Here is a 22,039-nt window from a genome sequence, read left to right on the forward strand (position 1 = left end):
GGAAGAACCTACTAGGATTTAGCAGTGACAATGCAAATGTAATGGTAAGAAAAATTTAATCCTCTCCAGAGTTCATAAACAGCAACCAAATGTAATCAACTTTGGGTGTATCTGCCATTTGGCCTGTACCTGTTGTGTATTGGTTTGAAGAAATTGGCTGTCCCAGTTGAAGAACTTCCGGCTGACATCTACTATCACTTCACTTACAGCTCCTAGTGTAGAGGTGTATAAAGAATTCCTAGAGTTTACCAACACTGAGGAGTACAAACTGTTCAAGCATTGTAGCACAATGTTCTTGTCACTCCAGAAATGTATTGCATGCTTCCTTCAACAGTGACCAGCTCTTTAGTCTTATTTCCAGAGCCATGAAGAAGCTGTGAAGATGGGGAGTAGAATGAACAGATCTGTAGAGAACCTTAAAAACCCTGAGATGAAACTGACATATCACTTTCTTCTATACATCATGGAACCACTGAATGACTTTAAAACCATGTTCCAGGCTCATGATGCTATGGTGGGATACCTCCATGTGGAGATGGAACAAATGCTATGGAAATTCATGGGAAAGTTTGTGAAGTCAAGTGTTATTACTGTATCAGCCAGCATTACGGAGGTCAACTTTATGTCACCAGTAAACCAGCATGACAACTCTTTGTTAGCAGTGGGTATGGAAGCCAGGTGCTTCGTTCACAACAACCCAGACAACATTTCTCCAACCCAGCTGAGCTCCTTCTTTAGGAGTGTGAGGTCCTTCTATGAGGAACTTACAGCAAAGATGGTAGCCAAGTTTCCATTTAATGACCACGAAGGCCCTTGCTTACCTGAATCCTGCAAGGAGATTTGAGATTTCAGCAGAAGCTGTGCTTCAGCTGAGTGACAGACTGGTTACAGCAACCTGAAGATGAGTTCAGGGACTTACAGCTCTCCCCAGCATCAAACCTGCCCAGTTTCACTCTGGGAGAAACACCACTGGATGTCTTCTGGGTAGACATGAGCAGAGTTTGCACACCCTTGAAGAAACCCAGATTCCAAAATCCAGTGAAGCCCTCTATGGCAGCACTCAGCTTGCCACACAGTAATGCAGACACTGAGCGCTGTTGAAGAAGATCTAGACAGACCATCACGCAAAATTATGTGGAAAAACTGTGTCATCACTAATATCGTGCAAGATAAATGCAATGTGTAACTGTTTTGAGCTCAGACCTTCAAATGATTTTTGTATCACTGCAAAAGGAGCAAGACTGAAAGCCAACCAACACATGCTGTAAAAAAACTAAGTTTGTTTGAGTTTTTGAGGTTCCAGTGTCATTATATTTTGAACCACAGTGATTCTTGTGATGAATCTTAAATTATTTTTTATGAGATTAAGAAAAAAACTTATAACAAAAACAATAAAGTTCAGTAACTATTATTCATTATAGTTATTTTACTTAGTTTTGGTATGATCTGCACTTTTGCACTTAAACTTATGAGAAAAATAGTTGTTACGCTAATCTCCCTGATTTGGACCCAATCTTCCTGACTTGGTTCCAGAAAACTTGGCATGTATGACAATATACATAGCTAGCAATGTCAGCTTGAATATGTTGGAAAACTGATCATTTCCAGAGCTCAGATCTTATTTTTTTGGATACATCTACCAACAGAAGCTTTGATGAATCAGTAGTGTATCGACTACTATGACAGATTTCTTATTCATTCAATAATGTTGTATTATGGGTTTTAGTTCATCAATGTCATAGTCTGCTTGTGTCAGCAGAGGTATTCATCAAATAAATATCTACTTCTTAATTTCATTTTTGTAACCCTTTATGACTCTTAACCCTGATAAAGATATATGGTTTGCAGCATATAATCCACTGGGCTGAGCTGATTGATAAAAAAAATGAAAATTGCATTGTACTTTTAAATTGCCTGTATTTTTATTAGGCTCAGTATTTTGCCCTTTTACTACGCTTAATTCTGAAATACCACTGAAAGGGAGTCATGCCGTCTATTTTTTTCCATTCTGCATGTACATATGGCTCATATTTAACACCATATTCAGGCTCAAAATAACTCACTGGTATCTCCATCAACACTTCCCAGCTTCAATAATTCTATACAGTTCATAACTTTAAAAATTATTGTCATCATCACCATCATTAGCCAGTATCTGCAGAACAAAACCGAATGAACCATGCCAGAAATCTGACATTTTGGGTTTTCTAGGCAGCCTGTATTTTAAATGCGTATATGTAAAACTTCCTTCAAGGAAGGTTCAAACTACACCACAATAATGTTTATTCATGGGCACTATATGCCAATAAAACTTTATTTAACAACCAATCATGACACGCTTGAAGAACCCATATGTGTAAACACTTCCCAAACAACAGATGTGAGAAGAACGGTGCAATAAAAACTGTATACTTCATTATCATAAGTGGGACTTTCAACTAATTTGCGTGTGTTCTCACACATCACTGTTATCCAAGTTCACAAATTTATACAAATTTTGCAAGAATCAAAAGTTCTTTATGTATCAATTAATGACTGCGAGCAAAGTTTCTCTATAACTTTGCTAATACTTCTTGTTTGTCATGCAGGTAATAAGCTACATTAATTTCTGATTGGTGGTTACTGTTTACCTGGACTAGAACAAGCGATAACCACCAATGAGAATTTAATGTAGCATATTTCACCATTCAACACACTAGAAGTGTAGCTTTCAAATCAACCAAAGTAAACATGTCACAACTCATCACAGAAACTTCATGAAAAAGTGATTATCAAAAGATAAGTAAAATACTTCATTATACATGTGGAACATATTTGGAATGTATAGTATATGCTGAACATTCTGCTGGGTTAACATAATTAGCATGGAATTGGGGGGCAGATTATGACCCATGTCACTTTGCATTAATTTGTAGACAATGGGCGAGTATTCTCAATAGTCTTTTTCAGTTTTACTAATGAAAATGAATGCCTGTAACTGCAGATTCTGTTTTAGATGAATCTCAAATTTTAAAGAATAACAAGGCAAACTAATAAAATGATTAGTCATGGCTGCTGAAGACTAAAATAATGTTCATACAATAATTATCATTTTGTATAGATTCTCCATCTCTTGTATCAATATGTATTGTTACAGCAAAGTATCGATGCACTGATATACCGATGAATCGTTTCACTCTTACCACATATGCTATACTTTTTAAATGCATATCAATCTTCGGACACAGAAATAATTATTTTTTTCGTGTCCCAAGACATACAATCATTATGGTACACTAAATATTTTTATTATATTATACAATTTACTTATTTTTCCACTAAATACTTACGGAAAAAATCCTTCTTGCATAGATTCTTTGCACAAAGTACTGAAAAAAATTGATGTATGTTTACTTTAATATTTGTGTTATTACTACATGTATAATATAATATCTGCAAAATTAATACATATATATTTTAATAACTGATACAAGTACTTTTCAGTATCTCTGCCACATGTATACTTTAATAATTGTATAACGTTGTAAAAGAAAGAAAACTTGGCTATATTCCAAATAAACAGATTCTGGGTTATATTTTACAAAGAAGTCATTTCAAAATTATGGAAAGGTTAAGAAAATTTAAGAAATAAACACTCTCTAACAAGTCTCTCAATACATCTGAATCTATACAATATTACATATAAACACATTAAAATAACACATCACACAAAAACACACTGAAACTTCTAAACCAAATGATCATACAGAATTTTCTCTGGTACATGTACTTCAGTGAAGAAAAAATATTGTTTACTTGTCAATTTATCTTATTTCCATTACTATGAATGGTAGTATAGAAAATATAAATAAATACAAATTCAACTATTGACAAGTGGAGTTGCCAACCTTCTGCATACTTCACATGCAAAACTGCACAAAACAAACATTAACTGTATCAGCAGAGATATTCTACAACAAGCTAAATTACTGAAACAATCTAGAACAGAGTTTCTCTTCTTTCTTTTCTTTATATCTTTCTAAAACAATCGGAAAGGATTTTTCTTATGCACTTATAGAGGAGTTAGATTAATAATAAATCCATGATGTAAATATTCAAATGCATACAATACTCAGATGGAAAAAAATATTTACAAGACCAAATAAAAAGTACATACAGTGTTACATGTAAATGAAAAATATTTTCAAACCCTTAGAGCTGAAACATAGCTAACAATCCACTTGCCCTCCATGTCAAGTACTCAAAGTTTTACTTGCCCCAAATAAATTCTTACTCCACCATCTATTTTAAAGAAATGTAAAAATTGACAATGTTAACATCCTAAATTCACTTATATCAAGGTTGTACTTGTGAAAGATGGCCCACAACTGCCAAGTGCAATATGAACAAAACCTGGGAATAGGCAGAAAGATACAAAATTGTATGAATTCATGTTGTCAATATACATCTACACAAGCACACACACATACATGAAAATTTTTAATTCTCCTGCACATTGCTAATGATAACATTCACTACTCCCAATTTTGTTTCAAAAGAAAAGTCACTTGGGTTTTTCTTGCCCTAGTCTGAGCCAGGGGTAGTAGTAACCAATAATCTGATTGCTTCCCAATTTTCAAAATAATCACAAGTAACTGTAATCAGCAAACATTTGTCTGATTAGAAGTAATTAATATCAATTACAGTCAAAATTATCCTTCAATGAAGATTACTTTCTAATTACATGATTCCATTAATAGTAACATAAGCTCACAACTAAAAAATTCAAAATAATGACAAAAAGATCATGTTGTGATGTGGTGGCATTTTTTACACAATGTTTTTTTTAAAACTTCTGAACTGGCTTCATATGCAATGTGTAATTTCATCATTACTGCTGTGGTCATTTAGTGACTGTATCAATCAGTAGTTCAGTCAAAAATATTTACATAGGCAAAATAAATTTAAACTGTACTAAAAGTTAAATATATTACATATATTTGAAATATACCAGATAAACAATTTAGAATATTTAAATCATATGAACGACAGAGTCTTAAGAATAAATAATGTAACAGGAAGGTCAATTAATACTTTAGTAATAAAAGCACGTGTATTAATTACATTTAATAGTAACTGGCCCAAGGTCTGTGAAGAAGATCAGAAAATCAACAAACTACCATTTACACTCACTTATAACACAGGTCCAACTAAAAAACTTTATAGGTCCAGATCTACAATGGTATAAAGAACCAGCAGATTAGAACCTATATACAATACTTCTGATTTAATACTGACAGGACGCTTAAAAGATGACATGTCAACTCGAGCAACGATGGTGAAATGTTGGTTCTTTCTTAGTGTTCATTTTAGACTGCACCCTTGAACCAATGACCCTTATTTTTCACCTTTGGTACTAGAAATTTCTCTCTACGATACCCCTTGATGAAAAGACCCTAGTAAATAAAGATTAAAGATCAACAACGTATACTTTAGGATGACTGAATCTAGCACATCCCAAACTTACGGTATATACTCGCGTATAAGCTGAATAATTTAGGGAAAAAATAAAGACCTGGAAGAAGGGGGGGAGGCTTATCCGTGGGCCAATGTGTAAACTTGACAGTTTTTAAGACATTGGCATGTAAAAAAAAAGTAACTTTCGGTGACCCAACAATTATTAAACTGTTATAAAGTACTATGATTGAGTTTGTTATTATTTTGCTTGTGCATATTTTCTGATTTCTCCAACACGAAGTTAAATAAAGGTAAATACAGACTTCATAATTCGCGGGCCGGTTGAGTTTACCATGGAGATCAAGCTGAACTATAATGTACAGTACTTACACAGTGCAAAGCGTGCATAGCATCACTTAAATCCTTACTTATTCCCAAACATAGAGGCAGATTTTGCTTTATTAACTGTTTCGACCAAATTGAATTCTTTCAAATAACATTTCAGCTAGTCCTTAATACGAGTTACTCATTGATATAAGCGATCCTACAAACTGAAGTAATATTTTTAAAAAGGTACGCACGTTTATTTGTACAAGGCAAATAACCATCATAATTTACATGTTCACGAAGAGTGGTAATAATAAAGACTAAAATTCTCATAGAGATCAACTAAGATCAACATCAATTTTAGTTTTGTGTTTTAGCTGAACAAACTTAACTTTCCACACAATGGAAAGCTTGATGTTTCGGTGTCTCCTACGATGATAATCAGCGAATCTGTTCTTCGTTTTGTAACTACAGTACAGGCCAGTTAATCATTCAAAAATTGAAACTGGCTTGTGATAAGAGGGAATTTTGACTGGTAACTATACCCGTTTAACACTGGTATATATGGTATAAAAATGCCAGGTGTTCACTCGTGTAAGTTTTTTATGTGGGAATGGAGCTATAGCATATGGAGTTACAGCATTCGTAGTGACCATTCTTGGGATTGAAATTGTGGACGATTTTATTGTTGCTGGTTTTTTTGTGGTTTATTTTTTTATTTTTTTATTATTGTAGAGGTAAAAAAAATCATTCATTTACGTGAATAATGTTTAAACATAACATTCTATTTAGTGAAAAAGCGAATTCTTTATACTAAAATAATTATTTCGTCACAACAATAATTCACAGGTGATACGAAAGAACATGCAGGACTTTTCTTGTTTAGAAGAAATGAAAATCGAAGATATAATTATCAGGAGTTCTCTGCAAAACTCGGAAGATATTATGAAATCGGGAGGTAGGCATGAAAGTTGACCAGTATGGTGTAAGATCGCTTACATCAAAGCAAACTACAACTCAGCTTTGGGGGCGCTCACCAGTTAATATGTACTTTTGAGAGAGTGACGTATGTAAGGTGAAGCTGTTTGCATTTAAAACATGCACAATGAAGAGAATGGTGGCATACCTCTATGCTACATTAATGTAATGTGGATGATATTTCTTTGGATATTGTACTTTTGGAAATTATATATGACTTAAACACACTGCTAACTAAAAAGAATGCTCCCTTGTGCTAAAAATTCAGCCTGAATTAGTTTAAAGTACACTATCCATAGCAGTTATTAAAATAGGGAAAATGATATTTGCCAGACTAGATAATACCAGCTTTTGAAAGTGCAGTGAATGAATTACCAAATATATAAAATGTAAAAAAAAAAAGTTATTGGCTCTTTTTTTTAATACAATTTATCTCTTAAGTTCAGGAAGTGAAAATGACCAAGTGGAGCGAGCACTTTTTTTTGAAAGGTGCACATCTGGAGTAAGGCCAAGCTGTATACTCTATAACCCAAATTACACCCATCAATCATATACCAAAATAAAGGGAAATAAAGGTTTTTTGAATTATACCTAAGATATACAAGGACTTTTTTAAACGGCCAGTATAACCAGTGAGGAAAGCCTGGGAAATTATTTTTCTTTAAAATCCTAACCCTTATGCAAAATACGAAACTGAAGAGCGCCACCTTTTACAGTATTAGCATAATTTTCAATGCATTATTTCCGAAACTTTATTATTGTATTTTGGAGATATCATAAAAGTTGAGTGCAATGGTGCCCATGATTCGACTCCAGGGGATGTACTTAATTCAGCGCATAATCAAACCTACAATGTACATGCGGTGGCACCATTATGTAAATACGTTCAGCAGCTTAATTGTGAGTGCTGAATAGAACCGTATCGTTTGTTCGTTGTGATGTCATACTGGGATTATATTTTAATGAGTTAGATATTTACAATTTCAAAGCAAAGTAAAAACGTAATTACCAGTGCACTGATATAAAATGTCCAATGCAATAATGCATAAATAAACAATAATCAAGTCAAAAGGGAGAGGTAGTGTTACAGGAACTCGTGACTGCAAAATTTTTGTCATTATTCGATCAAATTATACACAAATCTAAATTAGGCAAAAACAATAAGAAAACAGAAAATTAAATAAATTACTTTCAAACAAGTTTATACCATTTCTTTTTAATAATCATGCATGCCAACCTCGAGATAAGTATATATGTAATTTTTTTTAATACCAGTTGCCTAAATAAATGCATTTAGAACTTACCTCGTGCATCTTGAGATGCCTCAGAGTTGTAAGTGAGCTTATACGCGGGTCATGCACTTTTTAATGTGTATACCTGTTCAATTTTGGGGTTGGCTTTTATGCAAATGGGCTTATACACGAGTATATACAGTACTAAACAGAGTATAATGAGTGTCAAAGAAGATGATTAGTTTTGTTGGTCAACAGAAATTACTGAATTGATTAACATGGCCACCAATCAATAGAACACAAATGATGATCATTGATTGAAAATGAAGAAAGAATGAATCAAAAGACAGTGCTGATTCTAAAGTAGTATACATGTCAGAAAAAAATGTAAACTCAAGTATCCGAAATACATATTAGACAGGGTTGTTTATATGAGCATAAAGAATTAAAATCCCATTACTTGAGACCCACCAAAATGAAAGTTGATAATGATCATGGTGGCTCAGATGGCGGATTTATTAATTTCTGCAATACTGAGTCACTTTTACAGCATTACATACTGTCACACACTTTAAATTTTGGGGTAACAAATTTCATTATTTTGTTTAGAAAATTTGTGGGAATTTAAGTTCGTAGATATGTCATTTTAAAAAAGTAGATAAACTGAGCAATAATGTTTACATTTCAATTAAATACTGTATAGTTATTCACTCCCAAGCATTTTCCAGCAAAAAAGCTATAGGCCGAGTGCTGTAATGAGGGTGACTGGGCAAGTTAGTCATTGCAAACATAACTGCAGGCATCTGAATCTAAACTGTTAATATACTTTTGCAAGCATGTACAATCAAACAAGCTAAATTTAAAAGACTGAAATAATACGTTAAGCTTTTTCAGTGTTCTTAAAGACCACAACTAAAGCATGAGCCCTAGGTGTTATTCACTAAATAGGACCTTCAACAGTACAAACCAAGCTTTCTCAAATTAACCTGTTATCTTTACCATATACAGTATAAACTGATCTGCTGAAATTAAGTTTTACTACCTCAACTAACACAATGTTGCTGACAAAGTGGTAAACTTGAAGTAAAATCTCCAACCATTGCGAGCCTGCCTGAAAGAGTACTCTATCTTTACAATGGATACTGATACCATGTGAACTCTACTCACTGCACTTAATAGATTCTGATATATAAACTCTGCAAGTGACTCAATGTGCAGCTTCCAATATATGAACTCTGTGACTCACTGTGCCCAACACTCTAATACTATATGAACTTCATATGTGACTCGCTGCACCTAACAGATTCTGATAACTATATAAACTTTGCATGTGACTCACTCTGTCTCCTTGATTCTGATACTATATAAACTTTGCATGTGACTCACTCTGTCTCCTTGATTCTGATACTATATAAACTTTGCATGTGACTCACTCTGTCTCCTTGATTCTGATACTATATGAACTCTGTATGACGTCTCAATGCACCTAGAACAATGTCAGTAGAAGGTTACAGCACTTTTTGATGTTTTCAAGCCACATGGAGGGAAGAGACGTCTTTCGCACCAAAGAGAAAATGGCCTCATACGAATGTTTGTGCCAGTCACATGCTCAGAACCCCCCAATTTGTCATGGCTGATGTCCATTACTCATCTGAATGGGATGGCAATGAAGATACACTCTCAGATAAAGTTTCAACTGACCTGAAGATATCTACCCATCAGCCATTTCACACAAGGTGAATTATTGCTATAAATAACAAGGTGGCACTCCGGATGAATATGACTAAAATGGGCTTTTGTGAGAGCAAGAGTGATCTGCTGTTTATTAATGAAGTAGTAATATACATGAAACATACTGCGTAATATAAATATATGCTTCCATGTCATTTGCTAAATGAAATAGTGAGCAGTTCTTGTCATCGACAAAATTAAAGCTAAAGAGGAGGTTGCTTTGTAAGGAGGCAACATTTACAAAATTTCAACATGTGTACATGGTTTACAATAACCAAAACAATATTGGTTAATTTAAATGATTAGAAACTAACCTTTTACACAATCTACCCAACAGACTTAATGAACAGATGAAAGATTATAATATGCTGGGGTAGAAAAATCTTTTGTTTGCTGGGTAATCAAGAGATTTCAAACTACAGAGTTATTTGATCCCTGACCCCAAAATATGAAGAGTCAAAATGTAAGTGTTGAAACAGAATCTCAAGGGTCATAAGTTTTTGACAGTCATAAGCTCATATATGGAACTGTTCATTATTCATGAAATAAATGTTTTGTTTATGAATTCAGGCTGAATAAAGAGAAACACTTGTAAGATGCAAACAATCAGATATTGAGACAGACACGGCCATTACTGATTTCTGTACAAGTGTTTATGAATGTGTTTGGTCAAGATTATTTTATACTTCATATTTTTAACATTGTAAAATATTATTTTTTAACACATCAAATAATTTTAAATGCAAAAATATACCAATCCAACTATGTAAGTTATATATGAACCAGATATCTAATTTCTATATCATAACTAATTCAGTCTGATCAAAATGCAAACAAAATTAATGCATCAATCAACATGAACAAGGCATACCATTATCAAGGATCAACATCAGAATTGGTTACATAGTACTGTATAGCCTGAAGTCAGCTGTCAAAACATGTCCATTAATTATTTCCTATTTTTCCTCAACAAACATACCAGCAACCCTCTATGCATCAAAGTTTTCAATTGATGGACCTTTATCCTTTATCTATCCTGGGGAGTTTCATTGACTTCCCATGATCAAGTTTACAATTCCCTTTGTCTTCAAAATGTTTCTGACTAGAAACCTCATGCTTACAAGTTACATATCATTTCTGAGACTCCATATATATTAATTAAAATATCTATTTTTAAAAGAATTTGCAAACTGAAACAAATTGCCCGTAAAAACAAATTCATGTTGTCTACTTATCTTGAATAAATGGCTTCACAAGCCACCATAGTTTCCTCAGTTTTGTTTAATTTTTTGGCACTCAAACAATTGCTGACACTTGATAAAAATTTAGTCCAATCAAAGCACAACTGATTCCAATTTTTTTTATGTTTTGCCAAAATGAAGCAAATTAAAAGCCAATAAAACACAATCTGTCATATTTTCCAGTTTTGTGAACTGATTTTGATCTGATGGGAAACCAAACAAATGCTGATATTTGATCAGAAGTTAATTCAATAAAGTAATTACTGATTCCCTCATACACTATCACCAGCATCAAAGACGATCTTAAAAGAATGAACATTGATTCAATCATGCCCACCTAAGCTTAGCATCAGTGACATGTTAGCTCCATGCTGTTCATAGATTTTAAATAGGTGCAACATTATTAGCCAATAATGTGTAAACAGTAGTCCAACAAATGTTGATCACTGGCACACATAATGTTTATGAAAAGCACTGACTCAGTAGAAAATTAAGTCAGAGGCAAATAAGGGGTGATTTACACTGATCTTCCAGCCCAAATCAATGTGCATCACACAAGCTGATTTTTTCCAAAGGTCAGAAATGGGTCACACTAAAATTTTAAGTGTCGAAACCCATGGGTACACATCTATTGAGAAATTTGTTCTGCATACCCAGGACAATTAAAATGTGCCAGGCAACCATTTTTCCCAACATGAGAGCCTGTCTATGCAACTGTAAAATGTTAAGAAATGATCTTGCTAAAGATTAAAAATGGAATTTGATATTGTTTCCAGCAACAAACATTTGATCATTAAAGCCTCCTCTTGGTACTCAAAGCAGGGAGCCTGAATAATCTCCACATAATTCTATATTTGAGCAGTTGAGTTTTAAAGTGAATTGTATCAGTAAGAGACTACACACACTATGTGTCAGATACCAGTGATCATTATCTGATTAAATAATCACAGTCCTTACAATAAGTCCCTCAAGGTGAATAATACAGAAACAGGACTCGCAAAAGTATAATTTTTTCCAACACACCTGTATCAAATATTGGTATCTTTCATCTCTGATGCAACAGCTGATATAGTTTTTTGACACTTTTATTTCCCTATCTCAACCAATTAAATAAGTGTATAAACATGTATCACTTTCCATAGTTGGACAGATAGGGAGTAAGAAGTATTTTGTGCAATGAAAAATGTTGATTATGGCAATCTTGGGGGAAACTGCAGTCATTTTCCATGCAACCAGAAAAATCAGTTGGACAACCTGACTCTCGAAGATGGTTGCCTAGGGGCATGTCCACTCCTGCAAACACATTATTATCAGTCTCCTCTACCATAAGCCTTCCATTCCGGCATATAAATTCATCATAAACAAGGGCAATTCTACAGCGACAGAATTACATTTTGGAAAAAGTAATGCATCAAATACTGTTTCTGCTCATAGAACTAATATCTTGCAAAGGTAATTTTATATATATATATATATATATTTCTTATTAAAGCCTTGATTCAGGAAACCATTGTTTATTTTCATCAGTGTATTACTTTGGATTATAATAAAATTAATAACTATGGTAACGGAATTATGTAAAATGGATAAAGATATTGGGGCATGCTGAAATTCATAAAAGTTCTCTGAATGTATAGTTTGAGCAATTACTGTGTTGTAGGCTATATATGTGTTCAATTATGACATGTAAGTAGTTTATAACTTTTCACAACTTAACAGATCTGTGCAATATTAAATAATAAATTTAAATGTTGGTAATGTAATTACAATATTTGGGAATAGAAGTACATTCACCAATTTAGAAAATAAAAATCATGGCAAAACATAATTTTACAGAAAATTGTTATATACACTGTACTAGTATCATTTTTACATTAACTTGGCAAAGACTGTACAAGATTAATATTTTCTATAATGTAATTAAACCCCCTGAATGTTGCAGTGACAGTCATATCAAACTTAAAACATCCTCTGCAAATTATTCAACTTTTCAAAGACATGGTACCCAAAGTGTCAAATGTACTAAACTGGATGCCTTCGACAAATATCAATAAAAATATTAAACAGTGAAAATGTTAATCAAATAGCCATTAACATCATACATACATGCATGCATGCATGCATCCATCCATACATACACATACATGCCAACCCCTGGCAAGGAAAAAGTGTAATCCAAGTTGATAAAAAGAGTAATCCAAGCAGAAAAAGTGTAATCCACATATAACATGATACAAATTCATTAAGCATATGTACAAATGATTTATTTATCCCTCTGGACTTTTAACATCAATTATTGCTTAAGTTTTCGTATATAACACTTTGAGTTTTAAAAATCAACAGACTCTCATACTGCATTTCAAAACACTTTGTACCAGCTGAGACTATGAATGTTTTGCACACTAGCAGAGCACTAAGTGCTGGGTTACAGTGCCTGGATCTGAATTCAGTTTTATTTTTGTTAACAATACTGAACAATCTCTCACAGTCAGCATTAGAATGGTAAAGAACCATTATTCCTTTCATAACCTGACAAAGAAGAGGAAATTTATATCTTACAGTTATTGGGTCTTTTAGCTGGGAAATAAGGTGACAAAAAAATCAACTCTGTCCACATAAGTACATTGTCAGGTAAAGTGCCAACTTGATACTTCAAGAGTTCTTCTAATTTATCAGCAGCCTTTCCTGCAGCATGGTGCATCATATGACAGACAACCAGATATGTACAATGATGGAGACATTTTTCAAAATACAGAATGCAACTCCTTTATGAATTCCAGTCATCACTGATGCAGTATCAGCTGAAAACCCCATACAGTTCTGCCAACTTAGGTAAATACAAAGCATTATCAAGCAAATAATAAAAATGTTTTCTCCAGTGGAATCTACTGTTAATTCTGGTAATGGAAAAAGAGCACTCTGACTTTGCCCTTTTCGCTGCCAAAGTCTCTTACACAGACTGGGTACAGCTTTTTGTAATAATCACTACTCCTGTCTGTTGTAATACTAAACAGCCCAATTTTCATGGCTTCTGCAATTTTAAGTGGTCTTCTGCTAAACACCTAACAATATTAGATGATTTTGTTCTTGGACATGCATATCTTCTGCAATTTTGGAATTGGGAAACATCTGTTTGAACAAAGGACCAATGTAGTCTTCTACCGCTAGGGGTAGTCCATGCTCTATTAAGAACTCAGTAGATAACACCTCTGCATTTATAAAATTCGTGTCCACAATTAAGTTTAGCTGTAAAAAAAGAAGTTACCTTAGTATTGGAGTTAGTAAAATGAGCTAATTCAAGGTTTCTTTGTTTTACCACCAGGGCCAATATTAAAAAGCTTTCCACACAGCCTGCAAGGGGCATGAAGCTGCCCCAGAATGGAACGCTGTATTGTGTTATTCATGTATTCATCTCTTAATTTGTTTTTCATCTTTTCCTAATCCATCTGTGAAATTATATGAAAAATATTTTTGCTCTACCACATGCATCAATTAGAATAAAATCTGACTTGACTTTTAGTGCCAATAGCTACAGACTGGTTTTGTACCATATATGAATAAGAACAAAGAATCTGCGAGCAAAGATTAAAAGTGAGAAAACCAGTCATTTCTCTCCTAAGCCAAACAGCTGCTACAAATAGAAACGGAGGTCAAAAGTAGAAACCAGCATGTTTCTTGGAGATAGGTCAACTGCTATAAACAGAACATAATACTGTTAGGAAAGTGCATGCAAGTCTTCAGACAAGTGTACTCTTGTATCATAGTTACGTAGATGCCGTCTTTTCTAGAATACGGTCTGTGGGATTAATGGGATGTTAATAAAAATGAGAAAACAAATTATTAAAATTTTTGGGAGGGGGATATACCAAAAACACGTAATCCAAATACAGTTATGCATAAGGCATAATTTAGTGACAACACACTTGTCATGTGTTAGTCCATCAGAAACAATCACAAGAAAATGGCAGTCTCTGTTCCCAGGCACAAACAGTAAAGAGAGAAACCTGATTTTAAGCCCAATATGATGATAGGATTTTAATCTGGTTTTCTGTGGTGTAATTATCAGCAAAATCCAACTGAAGTACGAGTCTGTGTGGATTGGTCTTAACGGACTCTAGTTCTTGTTTGATTGTTGCTGCTTGATAATGGTGTGCATTAAAATGAAGGGTACCTAACATTTCAGCCTATTCACAGTCTTCAATCAGAGGTCTTGGAAACACTTAATCACACGTATCTGGACACAAACTTTTTATCTGGGATACAAAAAATCAGGAGTTCTTAGTATGCACGCAACTGCCGGGTGGCAAATTCAAAGGCTTGCCAGTACTGCTTCATCCACCTGCTGAGTGTGAAAATGTATTGATCAACTGATCATTTTAACTGTACTGATATTTATAATGATATAATTCAGTGGCTGAAAGGCCCCTATTTGTACATTTTGTCATCATAAGAGTACATCAAAAGAACATAACGCAAAAGACGGAGGGCAAGTTCAAAGGCTTCGACTACCTGCCACATGGTTGGAAAATATGCTGAATTTACGATGACTGAATTCAGAGGTAGAAAGACCCAGAGTTGTACATGTGGTTATTAAAAGAGTACATCAAATTAACAAATGTTGCTTTCATTATTGTATTTGTTTCCTAGGGTAGTACAATAAGTAGTGCATGTGACCTTGAAATCAAGACACATTATTAAGACTTAGACAAAATGCCATTAACAAAACTTGGGTAAGTATTTTGGGGTTAAATGGCAAATTAACGAAGACTGTAATGAGATTCAGAAGAGTGCTGAGTTGCTAGAACAGTAGTAAAGCGTAAGAAAGTGTGTGATGCCTGGCTTAGTGTTTTGAATAAGGCCTTTCCTTGAATTGACAAAATTCAGTCTTACTCTAACGGACAAACACGAGCTATATGTCAGTGGTGTAAAGAATGGGAAAAATTTAACTCCATGACAACCACTGGCTCTCCTCATCTGGGCATTTAGCCACTTGAGGTATGCCCAACATACTTATGGGACTACAACGTTTGCTGGTGGGACTCTTACCAAAATAGGAGTCCTGAACATATAGTTTTAAAATCCTTGTGAGACCTCTGCCAATATTATTAAAAATTATGTAATTGGTGTGTTTAACCCAGTGACATAACATAACTGTGTATCAGATCTATGTGTTATTCCATTACCATAATTCCAGTACTAAAAGTTTAAATCCGTCCCCATAATATTATTATTAAATATAAAATTTAGTGTCATCAGACATCTTGAGTAGTAGTTAGAAAACATATATTTTTTTTTATTTTAAATTATTTTATTTTAAATTACCTATTTCTGCTTTTAATTTGATATTGTTGTTGTTGTTGTGGGGTTTAACGCCATTTTGCAGCACATGATAGGTTAAACATGGCGGCCAGTATTAATGGTGGAGGAAGAACCAGAGAAAACCCCGGAAAGAACCACCGACCCACGAGAAGCTACTGGCAAGCTTTCTCACATACCCACATTAATTTGATATTAGAAGTTTTGTTGGTAATGGAATTACAGACCTGACAGGTGCTAATAATTGTTGTGATGTTAATTCTATATGCTACTAAATATGTATCACAAAAATTGTGTAAATTATTTTACACGTGCTGGTGTTCATGTTTTATAAATAATTAAAGTGTTATCACTTTTCTATGAAACTTTGTATTGTTTGAAAATATGCTGAAATTTTTTCATTAGTAATATTTTAATCTGGTATAGTTTAAAATTCTGATCTGTCATCAACAGATATTAAAAATTTAACAAAAGTTAACATGATTTTGAGATGCAGCACACATTTTTACATTTTAAGTCTTGATATATCTTGAAAATTAAAATTTAGGTTGCATGGCTCTATTTTCATGAAATTACCCTCAAGTAACCATTTACATGTATTTCCAGAATTTATTTTGGGCATTTGAATCAACTTTTTTTCCACCCTGCATTCTACTTTGGAAATAAATGCAGCAGTGTATCTGCCTCCTATTTCACCTTCCCTTCTTTTGTTTACAGCTTCTATCCAAAATTATCTATCATGTGATCTTGACCACTAATAAAAATCTGTGGGCCAGTTAGATCATCATATGTTTCTCTGGCAAAGAATGCTCTCTATTCAGAGTACCAGTTTAGGTAACCTTGAACTTATCTAAATACCACCAAAACAATCTGACAAGCTGTAATAACTTAAGTATTTTTCCTGTGTCACATGGGCATCAAAGAGATGGGGTGGACAGATGGGTAGTCTTCATGCCTAGGCCTACCAAATTCTTATCTGTACGGTTCTAAGCCCATGGAACTACTGGCTGCATATTTTGTAGCAGCAAGTAAAAAGTGTCATCTTAAAATGTAAGAAATCACCCCTAATTGGGATGGTTCAAATAAATAGTGCCAAGAAATTGTCAGTCAACCCTGGAACTGGAGGCCAAATGTTCAAAAATATACCATACAGTCAGCAGCACATATTGACAGTGCTGCACAACTGCTCTAGTCATACAACACTTAAGCACAACCAAATGGTTGAATTTTTCAAACCCTGTTGTGTGCTATATCAGCTGCATGATGAGCAATGGTAATCACAAAAAACTATAGTTAACATGCGAATCGTTTGTTCTTTAACAAAAAAAAATATGGCAAATCACATTTGGCCAAATGTTCTCAAATATAATTTTGTACTTCATATAAAAATGAAGTTAGCATATATGACCCCTATTATATGATTAGAAATACTGTGAACTTATTAAAAACACTAAAATAAAGTAACTAGTCATGACCTGTCATTCCTTACCAGGAATCTATTATACATGTACTTTGTTCTGTCCTTTAATGGCATTAAAAAAAGTGTTCAAAGTTTATGTTCCAGTGTCACCGTGTTTCACTAAAGATTTCGACAAGACTGTTATGGTCATCGAGTATATACTTCAAGAAAACCTGGAGAACACAAGTAAGTAGCATGCATGGCCTACAACGTTATAGTATGTGATGACAAGAATGGAAAAATACAAATAAAGGAATTCCCTGCATTGTTTACACGGAATTCGGTGTCGTTAATGACTTAATTTTTCTCTTCTGAGAACATTTTTCGCCCATGAAGCAAGGTTAATACACGATTTTCTGAATAAATTGTTTAATTCAATTATCTAACAGTGGAATTGGTGAAATGTGCTTCAGACATATACCTTTGTACGAGTTTAAACATAGCAGCCATATTGGTTGTCTGAGGGTTCGGGGATACTGATTGAAACAAACTATCTCGCAGCCGAAAGGCGTCATTTACCTGTCAAACGGATTTTCATAGTGCTGGGTCCATGTCTCCTAGATCCGTTGCTGGCCATTTTAAACAAATTAAGTCATCGTCACTCACTTAATTCTTACATCCATTCCGAACCTATCTACAGTCGAGCGTATGCAAATGAGTTATTTTAAGAGCACTTCCGGTGACTTCAGACTTCGTTTTGAAAGTAATTTCCCTTGTTTCTAATTTGGAAACAAGCACTGTAGTTGTTTAGCATTTATTGGGTAGAATCGACCTTACAAAAATACACACAAATTGCGACATAAGACATAAAACAAACAATCCAAGAAACATACAATGTAAGATTATTCACCTTTAAACAAGTAAAGGAACAATGAGGTGATTTCGCTCTATTACTGTCTCTTACGCAATCTTACGCATTCACAAGATGTTTTATTTACTTTTTATTTATAATCCGTCTCAATGAAGTGTCAGTAGCGCTGATGTGTGATACACACTGAATTTCAAGCGTTATGATGTGTTGTCTTTAGTTGTCATTTTCGGTGATTTTGTTAGAGCTAAAAATAGATTTGTTAAGATTCTCAAAACTTGCACGTAATACTCAGACTCTTTGTAAACAAAGAAATACATCTGTACATGAGGGGAAGAGGATGTGCCAGAAAACTTTATTTTTTATAGTAAGTTTAAAATATTACCATTTCATATAGGGAGACGAGAACATCGACACAATTTATACATTTCTAAAGTACCATCATTAAGTGTGAGAGCATGAAAACACCACGAAATCTTTTAAAACTATTTGAGAAATTTCCAGAAATTCAAATTTACGCCAGTATTTGTGTAACTACTCTAGACAGCACGATAGTCCTGAACCACACATATTTTACACGCTCATTATAATCGATTGATCATGTAAGTAGTCTTATAAGGGGGTGTTCTGGAACAAAACCTATTTTGAACTTGACAACATAACACTCCCCCCCCCCATAGCCCCTTCAAGTTAGTCTAAACAACTAGTAAAACAACTTTGTTGAGGCAACAGTGTCTATTTCATAATCGTTTACTCGCAGAGGACGTGCCATCGAATCGTCACCGTCGTCAAACAAAATAAGGTATGATCCAGACCCTCCCCCCCCATATAAGACTACTGATACATTTCACATAAAATTGCTATCGATTTTTATATCTGATAATTTATACAAAATTACTATATCTAACAAAATTCCAACCCACTATTAAAACTCGCTGAGATTTTCCACTTGTCGCATGTCGGATTGCTATGAATGCGCTATTTACTGAGCTCGCTGAGATTTTACCAATAATATCGATTTTCACACACTCCAATCAGCTTAGTTTCTGATTCATATAGTTATAAATCTGAGTTTCATCTGTGTAACTGCAAAATCTCGGCAGCCGTGTGGTTAAGGCGTACGGACAAACGTTAGATAGATTAGCGGAAACTACTTCATGTGTTTGACACCAGAAAAATGCTATAAGCATATTGTCTTGCGTACCGCGACAGAAGCTATTAGATAATTGGGGGGAACGCGTGGCGGACATTGAAAAAGACGTGCTATACTTGTACGGGTATTCTAAATTATAATTTGTTTTTAAAAATAAAATAATTGCCTGGTGCCACTCGCCTGGCACCCCCGAACCTCAAAGCGCCCGGGGTTCACTTTGGGGATGCATTTTATTACTAAGCGATTAAACAATTACACAATTGAAAATCAGCCTGGACAGCCCTCTGAATCTCTAAAAGCAGCGGGGGGCGGGGGGGGGGGGGGCGAATCCGACATTTTGTCCAATCGTCATTTGGCTTAATTAATACTTTCTGCACTCAGCGGATCCGGTGTCGTCAGCGCCCGGTAAAAAAAAAGACGACGTCGTCGTCGGGGGATCGTCCAATCGTCATTTGGTTTAATTAATACCTTCTGCGCGCCGATCCTAGCGTCGTCAGCGTCCGGTAAACACAGCGACGACCGCGTCGATGTCATCGCCCCCTCTGCTGCTATGATCTTACAAACAGAGTGATCACTAACTCCTCCTCTTGTAGATCAATTAGGTTATTTGACTGATCGGTAAGTCTAAAATTAATTCTCGTTAAAAATCGATTATGGCATCGCATATAGACCGGATTAATCGGACTCTCAACGATTAAAAATCCCGGAGGGGCTGTTGGTGAAAATGAATAAAGGATATACCCCTGTTGAGCCTGATTTGATTGCTTGGTATCCACCTGGTAACTCCCTTCGATAGCATCACACACTAGATTGATCGCTATCACCGATGCGATATTTACGTTGTACGGGGCAATATGCCTACCATCATCTCCGTTATCGTGTCTGAGGATATGAGTTGATGGACTGAGAAAATCATTAAGAGACTTTCTTAGTTCTGGCGCGTTGTATCCTGGAAACCTGAAATCGGGTAAATCGGCTTCTGCGATATTATACTCGGTTAGGAATCGTTGTTTATTATCATCGCTGCTATCGGATATTGTTTTAACGATTCGTTTATTGATATATTCCATGTCTGATATAAGTTGATTTAACACCTCAACGTGTTTTTGTGCTTTTGTTTTCCGTAGCTGTTCTAGTTGTAATTGGTAATAACGATTAATCTCGATAAAAAACCTATTAATATCATTTAAACCAACTGTGGTCGACGCGAACAATTTAGGAGTTTTCTTATACGGAAACTCCCATTGCATGGTATTCCTGTCTTGAAATATAAACTTGCTGGGTAATAACGCGCCTTTTATAATAGACAAATCAATTTGATAAGTGGGATCAATCTCATGAAACGATTGCTTATTCGTGTGCAAGTCCGCGGAGATTTCATGAGGTGGATTCTTAGGCCATCCTAGTATGGTTCTTATTGAACTACCATAAATATTAACCATATACCCCGGTGTGCTTATTTCAATCGTCGACGATAACGTCGGTTCATGAACCGTAATAGCGATTTTTGATTCTTTTCCTGTGATCGATTTTATCCTGCGTTGAAATTCTTTATTGATTTGCTCTATTTGGTATGACCCAGTTGGTATTGTAACCTCCTTCCAGTCTGGGGCCCCATCGGGTTTATTTGTCCATGCAAAAACCAGCGAGTTGTTAGGTTGTTGTCCGTTAAATGCGTCCGCTCGGATATTAGGCCAACTGTGATATATTCGCAATTTTGCCAGCGCTATTTCCTTCACTGGAACCGGTGATGGAAAGTTCACACTGAATTCGGGTTTCGTTGACGTTATCGATATCATATTTGTTTGTACCGGAGTGGTATTCTCCGCGATCCGCTGAAGTAATTGAAACCCTTCGGGGTTCAGCGACATTATTATTATTCGTTGTTTTTAGTGTTTAATTTGAACACCGAATCTTGTTTTAAGCCATTGAAGTGGTTCCGGCTTCCAGTTGAAAATCCTCGATTTTTGACATCGCGGAGCTGTACAACTAGACCATCGTGGAGAATTCAACATCGGATATGAACAAATTAGCAATCGACAACGAGATCAACCCGGATAATTTCGAGTACGCGTCGGATACTATTTGATGTTTTACTGTATACTCGTTGAGTTTTTTCTGAAAACACGATGATATCTTTTTAGTGATTGCGTTGGCGACTCCAGCAATTGTTGTCATCGCGGAGATAGCGATTGGAACAGCGATCGGGGCTATCGTGGTCACCGTGGATAAAATAACACCGGTACCGGCTACTATACCCGACACCGAGTACACGACCGCGTCGATGGCGGTTATTTTTCGGCGGTATTTTTTTATTTTTGCGCGGTATTGTTCGGAAAGCGTTTTCAAATTCGCGGA

General features: G+C 34.9%; 1 protein-coding gene across 1 annotated transcript in view; it reads right to left on the reverse strand.

Moving 5' to 3' along the window:
* LOC149803244 (E3 ubiquitin-protein ligase SMURF2-like) overlaps positions 1-18,380 on the reverse strand; it is a 149,254-nt gene extending 130,874 nt beyond the window's left edge. Inside the window, exons 1-2 of the mRNA XM_089952892.1 lie at positions 18,240-18,380; positions 3,330-3,368 (exon numbers count right to left, since the gene is read on the reverse strand). Of these exons, the coding sequence (XP_089809018.1) occupies positions 3,330-3,368; positions 18,240-18,297 (97 nt within the window). The 5' untranslated portion in view covers positions 18,298-18,380. The remainder of the gene's footprint in view (positions 1-3,329; positions 3,369-18,239) is intronic.
* Between the last annotated feature and the right edge of the window lie 3,659 nt (positions 18,381-22,039).

This window comes from Sinohyriopsis cumingii, chromosome 3, assembly GCF_028554795.1.
Source record: "Sinohyriopsis cumingii isolate HCF-2022 chromosome 3, ASM2855479v2, whole genome shotgun sequence".
In the NCBI taxonomy this organism is placed as follows: Eukaryota; Metazoa; Mollusca; class Bivalvia; order Unionida; family Unionidae; genus Sinohyriopsis; species Sinohyriopsis cumingii.